The 16,315-nt window shown below is 45.1% G+C and overlaps 1 protein-coding gene across 2 annotated transcripts; it reads right to left on the minus strand.

Moving 5' to 3' along the window:
- Window positions 1–10,713: 10,713 nt before the first annotated feature.
- Window positions 10,714–15,320, minus strand: MCHR1 (melanin concentrating hormone receptor 1). Of its 2 annotated transcripts, XM_080980118.1 has the most exons (3): window positions 15,194–15,320; window positions 14,451–15,158; window positions 10,714–12,272 (listed from the first exon to the last, which is right to left on the minus strand). In XM_080980118.1, the coding sequence occupies exons 2-3, from the start codon at window positions 14,533–14,535 to the stop codon at window positions 11,275–11,277; spliced, it is 1,083 nt and encodes a 360-aa protein (XP_080836244.1). In that variant the 5' UTR covers window positions 14,536–15,158; window positions 15,194–15,320; the 3' UTR covers window positions 10,714–11,274. The 2 variants fall into 2 exon arrangements, with proteins under 2 accessions (XP_080836244.1, XP_080836245.1); XM_080980119.1 differs by lacking the exon at window positions 15,194–15,320 and having other exon boundaries at window positions 10,714–12,262; window positions 14,451–14,504.
- Window positions 15,321–16,315: the final 995 nt, after the last annotated feature.

The following is a 16,315-nucleotide window of genomic DNA, read 5'->3' on the forward strand; positions in this document are numbered from 1 at the left end:
ATGACATTCTCAATCTCAGGGTTGTGAGTTTGAGCCCCTCATTGGGCAAAAAGATTCCTGCATTGCCGGGGGTTGAACTAGGTGACCCTTGACTTAAAATTTACAGCATGCTGTGAGCTGAAGAACTATATGAAAATGATGTATCGGTGGTATTTAACACCTATAAAATTAGCAAAGATGTATAAAACTGCTTTAAATGTATGTTGGAAATGTAAGGAGAAGGAAGGCACGTTATACCAGATGTGCTGGACATGCAAGATAATAAAAGCATTCTGGGAGATGATATATAATGAGTTGAAAAAAATGTTTAAAATAACATTTGTGAAAAAACTGGAGGCTTTTTTTATTAGGAATTTTAAGTGCAGAGATACCAAAGGAGCAGAACGACTACTTGTGTATGTGATGACAGCAGCACGGATACTACTGGCCCAGAGATGGAAAGAAGATAAAGTCCTGACCAGAGGTGAATGGCTGATGAAGGCGATGGACTATGGTGAAATGGCAAAAATGACTGGGAAAATCAGAAACCAGGAAGAGAGGAACTTTACGAAGGAATGGGAAAAATTCACAATGTACTTAAAGAACACTGTAAACAACTAAAAACTTTGGCAGGATTTGAGTAACGCTTGTAATGTACTAGAAACCAAGGTAAAAATGGATTATTTAGGAAAAATAGAGAAAATATGTGAAGCAGTGGAAAAAGATTGAAAATGGTAACCACGGAAGGGTGGAGGGGAGTCTAAGGATTCAGGGAATCCTAAATGAGGATGAGGATGTTTAACGTTTGAATTTAAATGTGCAATGTAAAACATAAAAATGGGCATGAATTTTCAGATTTTTTTAAAATTGCAAACAGAGGTGGAAATGGTGCAAACTGAACTAAAAGGACTCAGCTATACAGCTGCAAATATAGCATTTTAAGTGTGTTCTAAGTGCATTATACAAATGGGACACTAGATGGTGCTGATGAGCTAATGGCAAATTCCATATATATTTTAAAACGGGTATTTTTTTAAAAAAGCATTTTCACAGCATTTTTAATATCTGTGTAGATTCAGCCCAAAATTCATAGAGTTATCCTAAAGATTCAATGAGGCTGAAAAAAATGGCTGCATCCAGTGCTCACCCTATGCAAAGTAGACACCTTGAAACCAATGGACATATTCACTTAGATTCATTTATTTATTTATTTATTTATTTACGGCTATTAGCCCATAAAGTATGTACAAACATAAAAGCACAGAGGCATAAAGACCGATATTTTCGGCACCAGAAGGTGAACACCATGATGCAGGGGTGGGACATTGAGCAGAGCCAGATAACAGCTTGGGGCCCGGAGAGCTCCAAGGGACGGATCCCAGAAAAAGGAAAACTGAAGACGAGATCCGACATGCACTCTCTTCAAAACTGTCCGATTAGTTTTTGATGTTGTTGTTTTTGGTGGTTTTTGTGTGTGAGATAACCGCATTCAGGAATCTCGCCACCTGCAGAGTTACAGAAGGATCTGTATCCTGCAAAAGTAGTGCGGCATGTGACTCAGCAGGCCTGCCAACCAAGCACTTAGATTCATCAATTCCAGCATGTCTACACTGAGTAGAATGTAATCAGAGTGGCACCGCGGGGCTTGTCAGCACCTTGGCGTAATTCTGTGCTGCAAAATTCCCCATTCCTGCCTTACCTGACTCTCTCACTAATCACCCAGCTCCTTTCTCCTGTATATAGAAGTCCCTTTGAACCAGACAAGCATTTCATCTTGAGAAGGGGTGTGGGTGGAATGCGTGATGCCCTGCTACCTTCCTTGCACTTGTGATTAGGCACTTGAGTTCTCTGTCTTCTGTCGCGGGACTTTTATTCCCAGGTCTGCGGTTTGATGATGAAGTTTTTTCTCTTTGCATAATTCAGAAGATCAGTCACTTTTGGTTTGGCTTTTGATGTTCCCCTGCAGGCTGAGCAGGGCTTCCTTTCCAAAGATAACACCGTTTCTGATAACCCTTTTAATGCGCATGTACACACATGCGCTCCCAAGGGTCATGTCGCTATGATGCAGCCTCAAAATCCAAGAAAAGGCAGTGGTTTGGTGTAGGCAATAATAAAGTATGCTTCCTCCAAGGAACTCAGGGTGGTGTATCCTTGTCTCCCTTTTTTGTCTTCACAACTATCCTGAGAGATGTTAGTTTAGTGTTTCCAAACTGTCTTTGGACTACAATTCCCATCATCCATGACCACTGGACCTGCTAGCTAGGGATGATGGGAGTTGTAGTCCAAAAACTGCTGGGGACCCAAGTTCGGGAAACACTGGTTTAGCGAAAAGGTGAGTGAGGAACAAACTGATATGTGTTTATAAAATTATGGCAGGCTCTCCAGGTGTCCCTATTTTCCAGGGGCATCCCTGATTTAGAAAAGCCATTCCGGTTTCTGATTTGATCCCAGAATGTCCCACTTTTCTTTAAAATGTCCCTACTTTCATTGGAGAAATGTCAGAGGGTATGGAGTTATCCAACCCCCCAAGCCGTCTGAAGGCATAGGGAGGTTTAAAAAAAAATGTTTAATGTTTTATTATGTTTTTTATATATGTTGGAAGCTGGCCAGAGTGGTTGGGCAAGCTAGTAAAATGTGTGGGGCATAAATAGTAAAATTGCCATTATGTAATGGGACGTCCCTATTTTCATGGGAGAAATGTCAGAGGGGATGGTATGGATGGCATGGAGAAAGGTTTTGTCCCTTTCTCATAACTGTATAATTTTTGGGCAGCAAAAGAAGCTGAATATGGAAATATTTGTGAAAGCTCGGAGGAAGGGGGCAGCCTCATTTTGCCTGTTAGAGTCAGCCCTGTCAAATCAGCCCTAATGCTGTGGCTATAGGTGTCCCCCAGTAATCCCATTCTCTCTATGCAACAAATAAAGATGTGATCCACCAGGATCCACTAAAGGAGCAGTGGTTCAAATCTGAGCAAATAAAAGTGATTCACAGCAAACAGAAACCTAACGCCCTCAGCTTAGCTGAGACCTCTAAGATTCTTAGCTCAGTGGCAGCCACCAGCTCAATTTGAAACCAAAATGCTGCTGCTAAACTGTTGTTTTGGTTCTTGCAGAGAAGACATTCTGGCTTTGCAGAAGTTGATTTGACCTTCCTTGTGGTGTAACTTAATTTCTCAGGGATTCTGTCTTTCTGGTGTATCAGAGCGGTGAATCTCAGGGGAGCAGAAGCGTCGGTCTGTGGCAACCAAACCAACAAAGAATATTGGTGCACCTTAAAGAACGACGTTATCAGAACCACCATGGTTAACTGCACAGGGTTACTCTCACCTGGTGAATTGAACATACAGAGAAGTGCAGGATGCAAATACTGGGGCCATTTATCTGAACTTTGACCTTTAATTTGTTTATCACAGATATTTGTATACCACAATTTCATAACATCAAAGCAGACTACAGCCGTGATAAGACAATGGAAAACACATAAAGATGAAAATAGATCACCAGCTGATTATAGAAATGTCACAGACTCACTGCCACCCCTTAATTTCATGGCCTTATGGCCTAACATTTTACAACTTTTAATCTGTCCCTCTACTTTTTGCAGGGTGTCAATCTTGCAGTTCCATTGACAGGTGCAAAAGACCCCTCTGCCTGTACATGCCTGTTCAACCACTGTCATATTTTCCCATTCCTGCAAACCCAGTGACAAGAAGTCTATAATAAAACGGCTGTTCCGTTTGCTTGTTAGGGCAGAGGATTAGGGTTGTTATAATGGGCTAATGGTCTTAGCGCTGGCATTATCTGCCCTTTCCTCTATAAGCCATTTAAACTGGCCTACCTGGATTTAAGCCAATTTATTTTTCACAGGAAAGTCAACAGCACCACACTGGACTGCAAGCAAGTACTTAGGCTTAATCGGTTTTTGGAACAAGCTGTATGGAAAGATAGGAGAAGAAAGCTCCCTAGATTCTGTCAAGAATCAATCAATAGCTTTTAACGGCTCGTTGTCATTTTCTAAGTGGAAGTTGTTAAGTTTTTGTTGTTGGAAAATCTGTTGGGGGAAATTGGAGTTTGATTCAGAGTTGTTATAGCCAAGCTAAGGAACAGAGCTTTTATACTATCGGTGCACCACTGGCACACATAAGAGGTTGGGAAAGCATTGTCTGTTGATCAAAACTTTGGCTCTCTTGCGTCACAAGAACCCTATTGCACCAGGCCAATAGCCCATGTAGTCCAGCATCCTTTTCTCACAATGACTGATCAGATACCCATGGGAAGCCCGCAAGGAAGTCCTAAATGCAACAACACTCCACCTGCCTCAGATTGCCAGCAACTGGCATTCAGAGACATATTGCCTCTGATAGCGGAGGTAGGACATAGCCATTGTGGCTCGTGGCCATTGATACGCAGTATTATCTGATGAATAGCAAAGAAAGACGTTGTAAAAGGGGTTCCGACTGGAGAAAATTCTGGTGCATATCCTATGCTGGAACAGTGTGCAGGAAACCTGTGGTATGAAAGAGTGTCTTCCTAAGAGCTGTTCGACAGTGGAACCGTCTCCCTTGGGAGGTTGCGGACTCTCCTTCCTTGGAGGTCTTTAACCCATTGAAGGGTTTGTAAGTAAAGCATTTTAAACTTACTAAAGGTGTGGCCTCTTTCTCTGCTAAGGGAAGTGGGTAGCTTTGGAAGAAACTTAGAAGGGGTATTTTAAAGGTCTAACAGCCTATATTTCCATGCTTTACTTTGCTGCATGTTTTGTCATTCTAAATCTCTGCTGGGGCTCTCTCACTGACATGTAAGGTAAAGGGACCCCTGACCATTAGGTCCAGTCGTGACTGACTCTGGGGTTGCGGCGCTCATCTCGCTTTATTGGCCAAGGGAGCCAGGGTACAGCTTCCGGGTCATGTGGCCAGCATGACTGGCGAACCAGAGCAGCGCATGGAAACGCCGTTTACCTTCCCGCTGGAGCAGTACCTATTTATCTACTTGCACGTTGACATGCTTTCAAACTGCTAGGTTGGCAGGAGCATGGACTGAGCATCGGGAGCTCACTCCGTTGTGGGGATTCTGTAATGAGTATGGGTTGCTCGTGCGTAAGTTGCCGCCTCTCCTGGCTATGTTGCCTTGTTTAAACCTTTCTGTCTGGACAGCCCTTCACTTCGTGGCTGCCTCAGTCGCTAGCAGAATCCGTCAGTGGGCGTTTCTTAAACCTTTTCCAACATAAAAGTTGTTTGACGCCAAGTCTCCTCCTACTCTCCCTGCGCGGAAGCCTTCTGCGCAGGGAGGGCGTGGGTAGCGAAAGACCCGTGCTCTCTCCGCTGGTGTCCGGTGAAGAGTCCTGGAGCCCTCTCGCCGATTCCCCCATCTGCCCCCCTTTATCCCTGGTGTTGCGCTGATTTGCTTCCCCATCTGCTGAGCTGCCTCTCTCCCTGCTGGGCCCTTCTCCAGCATCATTTGAGAGCCTCCCCTCCGCCTCTAGCTCCGATGTCAGTTCCCTGACAGATTCAAACCGCCAACCTTCTGATTGGCAAGTTCTAGGCTCTGTGTTTTAACCCACAGCGCCACCCGCGTCCCCACTGACATGTACCCCCCCCCCAAAAAAACAGGGGTGCCAGCTCCTGGGGGCAGAGGTACTTCCCCCCCCCCAAGTTTTTAAGCATTGTTCCCTCAACATCATTTGGGGCTCAAGTCACAGCAAGACAAGATGTGAGACCACACCTTGGTTGGCACATACATAACATTCCTGGATATGCCAACGTTTACTGCCCAGATCTCAGATGTCCTTCTGTGTCCCTCAAAGCTGTTTCATCGCTTGGCTGATGCATTCTGTCAAATATTTTGTAATTGAGTTTAGCACTGCAGGTGCTGTATGCTTAATCTCTGTGCATTTCATGAAGGTTAGCATTCCGTTGACTGTGAAAGAAATTGTCCGTCGCAGCTTGCAAAGGCAGAGGTACGCCAGACATGATGGAAATAGCACAGAGATCTCAGAGCTCATTTTCAGGAGCAAGAGCTGGATGAACCCTGACTGATATTATTTGTGATCTGTTGGCAGGCCATGATAAAACCTAGGTGCTTGCGTTTGCAATAGCGGCTCCAAAAAATTCCTGTGATTTTCTAAAGACTTCCATCGTGGACTGCAAAGAGGACCATCCACAATATAGTATATTGATGTTGTGGTTAATTTCAGTTTCTCTTGACAGTTATCACTGCCATATATTATTAGTGTGATTATTAGTGATATATTTTGTCCCAACTTCCCTCGTGTTTTTCTTAACAGGAATTTAGATTTCCTACCCATTTGTGATTGTAGGTGCTTGTTCTGTGCGCATGCGTTGTTAGGGCCATTATGTCACAGATAAGTATAATCGTTCAATTCACCACAGTGGCATTTGAAGAAAAACATTGGCTGTGGGAGTTTTCAATGAAAGTGTCTCTAAAATTAATCGCAGGCTGCAAGAATGAAAATGTTCAAAGTGCCCTTTTGCGCTTTTGTTTTGTTTTTTAGCAGCTGTGTCGTATATATATGGAAGTGAAAGGAATTTTTTTTAATGATTGTTATTCCAGTCAGGTCTGCAAAGAGATTTTCACAATTCTGCAGGCAATGGAAGATCTGGGTTTGCCTGTTTTAACAGGGTCCAGACAGGTTGAGCTCATCTAGGTCTTTCCTCAAAGATCTTTAGACTTAACAGCCATCATGACTGGACATCGGATGCTTAAGTGGTTCCAGTCTGGTGTGTAGGAAGAGAAGCTGATCAGTATAACTGCCTAAGACTGGGATGAGGGATCCTGTGACAGTAAATTGGCTGAGGGACTGACAAAGATTTATTTATTGATCACATTTATGTCTCACCTTCCTTCTATTTGCTCAAGGTGGAACTCAGTGTTCGCCATCTCCTCATTTATTTCATTTCCTCTTCATTTCGTTTCACTTCAAATTTAGTTTGTATACCGCCTTTTTAATATCACTATACCCTAGGCTTTTACAAGCTGAAGAAACAACAAAGATCACACACACTTTACAACAATCAGATGCAATACAAAAATGTCATAATAAAAAACACACATAACTTTAAAATAAACAGCTTATGTCAAATAAAGTACTGCTCAATAATCCACGAGAATATAATAGTACACTGAAAAAATAAATACCAGCAAATAACAAACAGAAATTCACTATTAACAACTACAATAAATAATTTCTAAACTATGATCGATAAAAATAGCAGCAAGTCACAGTGCATAAAACAACACAGTGCAAATTGAGAAGCAAAGATGCACAATTTATAAAATTATTTTTTTGAAAAATATCCCTGAACTCTTCTTCTCTCTTCCCAGCTGCTTCTGACTGCTCTTCTGCCTGTCATGGTCTGGGAAAGGCTACTGGAGGTGGAAGAAGCCATTGCCTGGTGGCCAGCACAATGCCTCTCTTCCCATCGCCTTCCCCTCACCTTCATTGCTCTGTCCACTTTTTCCTCTGACCCTGCCCACCTCGGGCATATGACCTTTGGAAATTTGACCAAAAACGAATGTGGTCATCATTCTGAAAAAGGTTTGCCATTTCTACTACAACTTATAAACTTATCTCCCGCTTGGACTACTGCAACGCGCTCTACGTGGGGCTACCTTTGAAGGTGACCCGGAAACTACAACTAATCCAGAATGCAGCAGCTAGACTGGTGACTGGGAGTGGCCTCCAGGACCATATAACACCGGTCCTGAAAGACCTACGGTACATTGGCTCCCAGTATGTTTCCGAGCACAATTCAAAGTGTTGGTGCTGACCTTTAAAGCCCTAAACGGCCTCGGCCCAGTATACCTGAAGGAGTGTCTCCACCCCCATCGTTTAGCCCAGACACTGAGGTCCAGTGCTGAGGTGAGAAGTGAGATTACAGGGAACCGGGCAGAGGGCCTTTTCGGTAGTGGCACCTGCCCTGTGGAACGCCCTCCTATCAGATGTCAAGGAAATAAACAACTATCTGACATTTAGAAGACATCTGAAGGCAGCCCTGCTTAGGGAAGTTTTTAATGACTGATGTTTTAATGTATTTTTAATCTTTTGTTGGACGCCGCCCAGAGTGGCTGGGGAGACCCAGTCAGATCGGCAAGGGTATAAATAAATTATTATTATTATTTATTTTTATTATTTTATTATTATTTTATTATCTTGTGGTGCTTACACACGGAGAGAGAAAGAGAGAGAGAATATGCATTGCAATTTGTTTACTTTTCTATTCCTTCCAGGGAGGGAGAGATGAGAAATGCTTTTGGTTTCACTGATCTTCTCACAATAACCCTGATATCAAAAAGGCTGCTGCATTTCATCCCAGAAACATTTCTGCGGCAGCCTGCCATCCGCTGAACCAAGGATGTTTTGTGTTTCTTCCCCCGCTCCCTTCAATCTTTTAATAAAGAACCAAAGTTTAAAACACTTGAAAAAATAAAAAAGAACCTTCACAGAGAGTGCTGTGGGAATTAAATGAATGCTTTTATGTAGGCAGTGGATTAAAATAAACCCAATCTGTCTAGAAAAGGTTTAAATTAATATGTATGCATTGGCTCAGAACCAAAGACATGGCAAGTTCCTATATTCTTGGAAATTTAAGCTGCTCACACAATCCACACTGAATACTCTTTATTCAAGACTTTTCAAGGACATGGTTCAAATGAGCTGAAATACCTCCAGCACATCACGCCAAGTCTGAAGCGAAACCAAACAAAATTAAATTGTTGCGTAGCAGGTTCAAGTTGCATCATTCAATTGGTCAAAACACCAGTACAGGTAAACTCATATACTTAGCGTTAAAGAATATATAACAGGGTTCTCTAAATACATTGTTAATGAATGGCACTCATCACAACCCACTTTAAAAAAAAAGAGAAATTTTCAGATTTAGCCAAATTTAGAGAGAGAGAGAGAGAGAGAGAGAGAGTTTACAAGTTGGAGTGTCACAAACTTTCAACAGCCTTGTGTGGGGCGTGATAGAATCTATTCACAGGGAAGAAGGTCTTAGCATTTCCAGGTTGGGTTGGGAGAGAACCCTGGCTTGTGGCCAATCCTAGTAAAGGTAAAGGGTAAAGGGACCCTTAACCGTAAGGTCCAGTCACGGACGACTCTGGGGTTGTGGTGCTCATCTCACTTTACAGGCTGAGGGAGCCGACGTTTGTCCGCAGACAGTTTTTCCGGGTCATGTGGCCAGCATGACTAAACCGCTTTTGGCGAAACCAGAGCAGCGCATGGAAATGTCGTCTTCCTTCCCGCTGGAGTGGTACCTATTTATCTACTTGTACTCTGGCGTGCTTTCGAACTGCTAGGTTGGCAGGAGCAGGGACTGAGCAACAGGAGCTCACCCTGTCACGGGGATTCGAACCGCCGACCTTCTGATCAGCAAGCCCTAGGCTCTGTGGTTTAGACCACAGCGCCACCCACATCCAGCCAATCCTAGTAGACCTGTTCAAATTAATGGGCATGCCTAGCCTAACTTAGGTTCATCCCAGTGGTTTCACTCTAATTTCAGCCCCCTACTTGAAACCCTGGAGAGCTGCTGACCATAGGCACCAACTCTAAGAGACCCAGACCACTTTGCCCACCAAATTGACAGTTCCAAGCTGCCCCAGCCTCCTCCTCCACTGTGTGAAAGAACAGGTAAGATGCCCAATAGCCCAACCACCTCCCCTTCTCCTGGGGCGCCTCCCCTCCCCTCCAATGGCCTTGGCCCTGCTCAGCACCTTTAACAAACTACAGTTCCCAGAATTCTTTGAGGGGAAGCCATGACTGTTTAAAGTGGTATATGCTGCTTTAGATCTATAGCACAGATGGAACCTACGTCAGACACCACCTCCACAGCAGAGGGCAGAAAGCTAGGTTGGGGTTCGTGCGGCTGGAGCACACTATAAGACGCACAGAGATTGTTCCTCCCACACTCCTCTCCCTTCACTCCTCAGAATCTGCTGTCTGAGGCAGCTACCTCACTTTACCTTATGGTAGCGCCGGCTCTGATCCCAATTCCACACAGATCAAAAGTATAGATTTGGTGTGTATGTTGTATGGTGGTGTTATTGTAACCCACCCTGGCACCTTATGGTGGCTATGAAATCCTACAATAAATAAATAAATAAAACAGAAGCAAATCTATGTTGTCCAATAGCTTTCTAATCCCTTTCTCGCCTTGCAGAACCATAGATGATAGGCATCTATCATCAAAGTGTCTGCTTCCCATCCAGGTTTCTTTGGTTGTTCATTTTGTTTTGTCTTCCTGCTCATCAGACTTTGTTCAAACTCTGGCCATGTAATTCCAGATGACCATATGGAACTAAGGTCAACCTACAAAGGATGTAGCTCATGGCACTCAAGCCAAAAGCTTTGGGAGGGCACAGGAGAACACCATCTCTTTGAGGATGTGGGTTTGAATTCCACCACTGTAGGAAGCTACTGTTCAGGGGAAGAACTGCATCTTACCAGATTCAATCTCTGGTATCGCCAGAAAGGGCTGGGAACGTCCCCTGTCTGAAATGCCGAAGAGCTACTTCTAGTCTGTGGTGACCAGGCCTAGGAAATGTAGTACCTTCCAGATGTTGGCAAACATGGGAGACCAGGGTTCAAATCCCCACTCAGTCATAAAGCTAACTGGGTGACGGTGAGCCAGTCAGTGCCTCTCGGTCTAACCAACCTCACAGGGTTGTTGTGAGGATTAAATTCAGAGTGGGGAGAACCATGTACACCACCTCAAGGATAATAATAATAATAATAATAATAATAATAATAATAATAAATGCCACCCATCTGACTGGGCTGCCCCAACTACTCTGGTCAGCTTCCAACAAATTATAAAACCACAGCAAAACATCAAGCAGATGTCTTCTAAAAGTCAGGTAGCTGTTTATGTCCTTGACATCTGATGGGAGGGTGTTCCACTACTGAGAAGGCCTTCTGCCTGGTTCCCTGGAACCTCACTTCTCACAATGAGGGAACCACTAGAAGGCTCTTGGAGCTGGACCTCAGTGTCCGGGCTGAACGATGGAGGTGGACACGCTCCTTCAGGTATACAAATGCAATGAAACCAACCAACCAAATGAGTGAATGAAAACCCTGATCCTTGTCAGCTCCTTGCTGTGGCTGATGAGAGTTGCAGTCCAACAACATTTGGAGAGCGCCATGTTGGCTACTCCTGCTGCAGACTGTACTGAGCTAGATGCATAAGGTGAATGTTCCTCTCTTCTTCCTATCAGCGGACTATCACCAGTCCCTGCGGCTAACTGGTCTAAGAATGGGAACAAGGCCGTAATATTCTCATCCCTACCTGGCTGAAACAGAGACCAAATGCAGCAGAGGCTGCCCAGACTCGCTGGGCTGTCCCCGTGCGCTTTTGACCTGGTTCTGGGTCACCTCCTCCCCGGCATCCGCAGGCCGGACGGAGATGACAAGGCGCCTGCGGAAGTTCTGCCCGAGCAAGATGTAGATGAAAGGGTTCAGGCAGCTGTTGGCGTAGCCCAGGCTGATGGCCACATTGTAGGCATAGTAGAAAGCGAGGGTGGGTTGGGGCACGGCCAGCTGGACCAACTGCAGGACGTGGAAAGGGGCCCAGCAGACAAAGAAGGCCAGGCAGATGGCGATGGCTACCCGAGTCACCTTCTTGGTACGGAGCCTGGTGCACCTCTGCCTGGTCAGGGCTTGCGAGGAGCTTGCCATCCTCAGCAGGATCCTTCTGTAGGCCACGGTGATGAGGGCAAAAGGGATGGCAAAAGCCAGGAAGAACTGGTACAGGGTGTACCAGTAGACGTCCCGCTGAGGGTCCGGCAGGCAGATCCCACAGCCCAGCAAGCCTCCGCCCAAGGGAATGAGCCTTGCGTACATCCACACGGGAGTGATGCTGAGGAAGGAAAGAGCCCAAAGGATACAGATAGCCGAGATGGCTATGGGGGGCTTCCGGAAGCGTGTGGAAGTGAAGGGGTAGACCGTGGCCAGGTAGCGGTCGATGGACATGGCGGTGAGGATGTAGGTGCTGGTGAACTGGCTGTTGGCGTCCAAGGCGGTGATGATGGTGCACATGGTTTCTCCAAAGTGCCAAGCGCCGTTGCCCAGCAGCTGGTGGATGAGGAACGGCATGCCCAGAAGGAAGAGCAAGTCCACCATGGACAGGTTGATGATGAAGATGTCCGGGACGCTGCTGGTGGGGCTGGGTTTCTTGAAGACGGCGCAGATCACCATGCTGTTGCCGATGATGCCCAACAGGCAGATGATGCCAAACAGGGTGGGCATGATGAAGGTAGAGTAGCTTGCAGGGCTGAGGTCGCCTTCCAACGGGGGAGCGGGGAAGGAGAGGAAAGACAGAATAACTTCAAATGGTGCTCACATGGCTGTCCACAAAGGATAAGGCTATCAATGGAGGCTAGAGTGGCTGTCCTCTACCCTTCACTGTCAGAGGCTGACTACCAGTTGCTGGGGAAGCACAAGCGAGGAGAGGGCTGGTGCACTCAGGTCCTGTTTGCCCATTGCCCACAAGTCCTTGGTTAGCCACTGGGACAACAGGCTGCTGTTCAAGATGGGCCATTGGCTTGATCCAGCAGTCTCTACTTACATTGTAGCATTATTTAATAATTTTATATCCCACCCTTCTTCCCAAAGGAGCCCAGAATGGCAAGCGTGTCAATAATAAAACAATACAGCTGCATGCTTCTAGAGACAGTGAAAACCTTTTTAAAATAACGATAACCAACCTATTCCTCTCTCTTTTTTTAAGGCAAAACATTCATTTTTATTACTGAAATTTTGTCCAGCAATGACAATTTTAACTTGTCCCATCTTGACATATCTTTTTAAATTTCAGCCCATGTTTTGACATAATTATTTTGGACCAATGTACTGTTCATATTTGTCATATTAATACCCAAGTACTTAACTTTAACAGTATTTAATAGATAGTGATTCAAGCAAGGGGTGTCAGCTTACATTACAATCTTATATTAAGTTTATATTGAGCTTATCTGGTGCACAGAGGACATTTCAGTTGTTGAAGAGGATTATAATACCATGTCCACCCTGGGCACCTTTGGGAATTCCTACAAATTCTTCATGAAGTTCACCATGTCCTCCCTGTGGATTATTATTGATAATCAACCTTTTCCTTCAAAACAATGTCAAGGTTGTCCAGAACAGCATCTTTCAGACCATAGAATGTCTGAGTGAACAGGGATGTTTCAAAATTACAACTGAAAGCTGTTAATGAGAGAGACAGGTGCACCTCACCTGGGAGGGCATTCCACAAATGGAATGTCAAGGGTCAGCAACACCTGGGCACACATACCCCGCCCACAGTGGCAGCCCCACCAATAGGGGCTCCCCTGCTGATCTCAGGGCTCAAGGTGGTTGATACAAAGGGAGATGCTCTTGTGGTATCAAACAGCTTATGACATACATTTTCTTGTGGACTGGGTCCACTTGGTCAGATGCACAAAGTGTTATCCTCTAGCTTCATTCTGCCTTGTCCTCTCTATGAATTAAGGACTATTGCAGGGATGGAGGGGTGGATGTCCTGTACTTCAACTTCTGTCCTCAGCCATACTATCAGCCATACTGTTTGAGGCTGATGGGAACTGGAGTCCAATGACATGTGAAGGACTACAGGTTCTCCATCCCTGGTTTACAACACACTCCCAGCAAAACAATGTTTTCAAAAGTTGATAAGCACCTTATTGCAGGGAATTTCTTATTTTTGGTCAATAGAATGAAAAAGTATCCAATGTCCCATAAGCCCTCCAGATGTTTTTCTGACTCTGATGTCCATCAGCCCCAGCCAGCACAGACAGGGAGGATGGGAGTGATATGCTGGCCACATCTGGAGGGCTACAGGTTGTTCCCCATCCTTGCTAATATCACCTGCCTCCTCTATTGAGCTTTTCTTTGGACATGTCTGGTTTGCACCGAGCCCACTGCACTCATTTGCAGTTACACTAATCTTGGAAAATGTGACTGGAGAGAAGCATCAGAAGGACTCAGAAGGGTCTATATGTGCTTTTTCCATGGAAAAGGCTTCGGAATAGACACATAGCACATCCTCCTTGCCTCTTATTTACCAAAGCGTTTGGAAGAAAACAGCACCATTTATGTTTGTTACAGCGGGAGAAAGAGCATTTCTCGTGGGCATATCAGACCATAACAGTGGTAGACATGCATGCAGAAGCCTCCAAATTAAAAGAGCTTTGCACACCTAACTCTACATGTTCCTATGCCACACAGTTCCAGAGCTGTGGCTGCCTATATAAATGCATACACTAGTTCCTGCACATAGACACACATAATGTTTAATGTGCAGCTATCACCTGCCCCAATTCCTTTTGCAATAAATCTAATGCACACAGATGTTGGTGGGTCTGACATGGAAAGAGATTCAGATGAGAATCCATATAAAGTTCCCATTGAAAAGAATCCCTTCCTCTTGTCTCAAAATACTACGGCTCCCTCCCCTGACTTACCATTGTGGGAAAAGTTTTGTCCTATCTTGGAGATATTTGGAGTGCTGTCATTCATGCTCATGGTGTGATTCAGGTGGAAATCCATCCTTCAGGGAAGGGAAACGGGATCCCATCAGCGGTCGGAAGATGCCATGCTTTCATTGCTGTTTCATACGGAAGAATGACGGGAGGGAGGCTGGATCCCCAGGAGAGCCTGTAAAACCAACATTCTCCAAGCGATTCTTTTTGTGCAGCTGGAAGCAGCAGTTTCCCTTGCGGAGTGGATGCTCTAAAGCGACTGCAAAGGCAGGGAGCGGTGGCGAAAGCAGACTTTGCTTGCTCTCTGCTCCACCCTCAGGACAAAACTGACACCAGAGTAGAAAGAAACAGAGTCTAGAATATCGTCACTGCAACAGCTTTGCAGCATGCAGATGAAAAGGGGGATCCTGGAAGTAGGAGAAATTTGCAGGTCATTCCCCCTCCCATGGCATTTCAAGCTACATTTACATAGTGACGTTGGCATCAGGGAAGTGGGGAGATGTCTTCGACCAACCTGTATGGCTTTTTCTTGGTTTCCTACCCTTGCAACTAGGTTTGGAAACCAAGCCTGATGAGGAACGGTTGAGAGAGATGAGCATGTTTTCGCCTGGAGAAGACTGAGAGGTGATAAAATAGCCATCTTCAAATATCTGAAGGGCTGTCTCATGGAAGCTGGAGCAAGCTTGTTTTCTGCTGCTCCAGAGGGGAGGACCTGAACCAATGACTTCAAATAACAATGAAGGAGATTCCGATGAAATGTTAGGAAGAACCTTCTGACCGTGAGAGCTGTTTGACAGTGGAGCAGACTGCCTGGGAGTGTGGTGGTTTTTAAAGAGAGGCTGGATGGCCATCTGTCAGGGATTCCTTAGCTGCGATTTCTGCATTGCAGGGGGTTGGACTAGAATACAGTGGTGCCTTGCAAGACGAAATTAATTCGTTCAGCGAGTTTTGTCGTCTTGCGATTTTTTTCGTCTTGCGAAGCACGGTGTCGGGAAAGTTTTGGGAAAGCTTCAAAAATCACCAAAGTCTTTAAAAACCTCAAAAAAGGCTACCACACCGCGTTCTATGAGTTGCTCCTCGAAGTCAAGTCGCAACTGTATTAACGGTGTTAAGAAAAAGGAAACAAACTTGCAAGATGTTTCCGTCTTGCAAAGCAAGCCCATAGCGAAAATCGTCTTGCGAAGCAGCTCAAAAAACAAAAAACCCTTTCGTCTAGCGAGTTTTTTGTCTTGCGAGGCATTCGTCTTGCGAGGTACCACTGTACCCTTGGAGATGCCTTCCGGCCCTACAATTCTATTATTCTAGCCTCCGGAACACCTATTCATGAAGCTCTCATCTGTGCATGCACGATTATCTGCACATGTGCAATGCCATTTGAAATCTCCATTTAAGCATGAAGCAAACATGGCTTAAATTTTCTAGCTGGCTGGTTTGAGAGAGAAAAATCACTCTTCCTGGTGAGGTAATGGGTCATTAAGCTAACAAAGGATGAGGCTCGGTGGCAGAAGACACAGGGGTGACCCCTCCCTCAACTCACTGGTAGCTAGAAAGACAAAGGTCAGAGATGTGTGTGTGCAAGCTAGAAGCTAGGGGAAGAAGCAGGCTGAAGCCTGTGATGGACAGACATGCCTGATTTCTGCTCACATCCAAGGCTGTGGCTATGGGAGAAGCAAGACCCTTCGTAGGCTCAGGTTGTACATATGTTTAAATAAACCATATATCATTAAGACACCACAGTCTCCGCTACCCCTCATTCCAAAGGAAACACAAACCTTGAACTCCTGGAATCTTGCACCATTCGGAGGTTTGGGTGGCGTGCAACCATATTACTTATTCTTTGGCGATCA

This window comes from Podarcis pityusensis (genome assembly GCF_964106645.2).
Source record: "Podarcis pityusensis genome assembly, chromosome: 14".
In the NCBI taxonomy this organism is placed as follows: Eukaryota; Metazoa; Chordata; class Lepidosauria; order Squamata; family Lacertidae; genus Podarcis; species Podarcis pityusensis.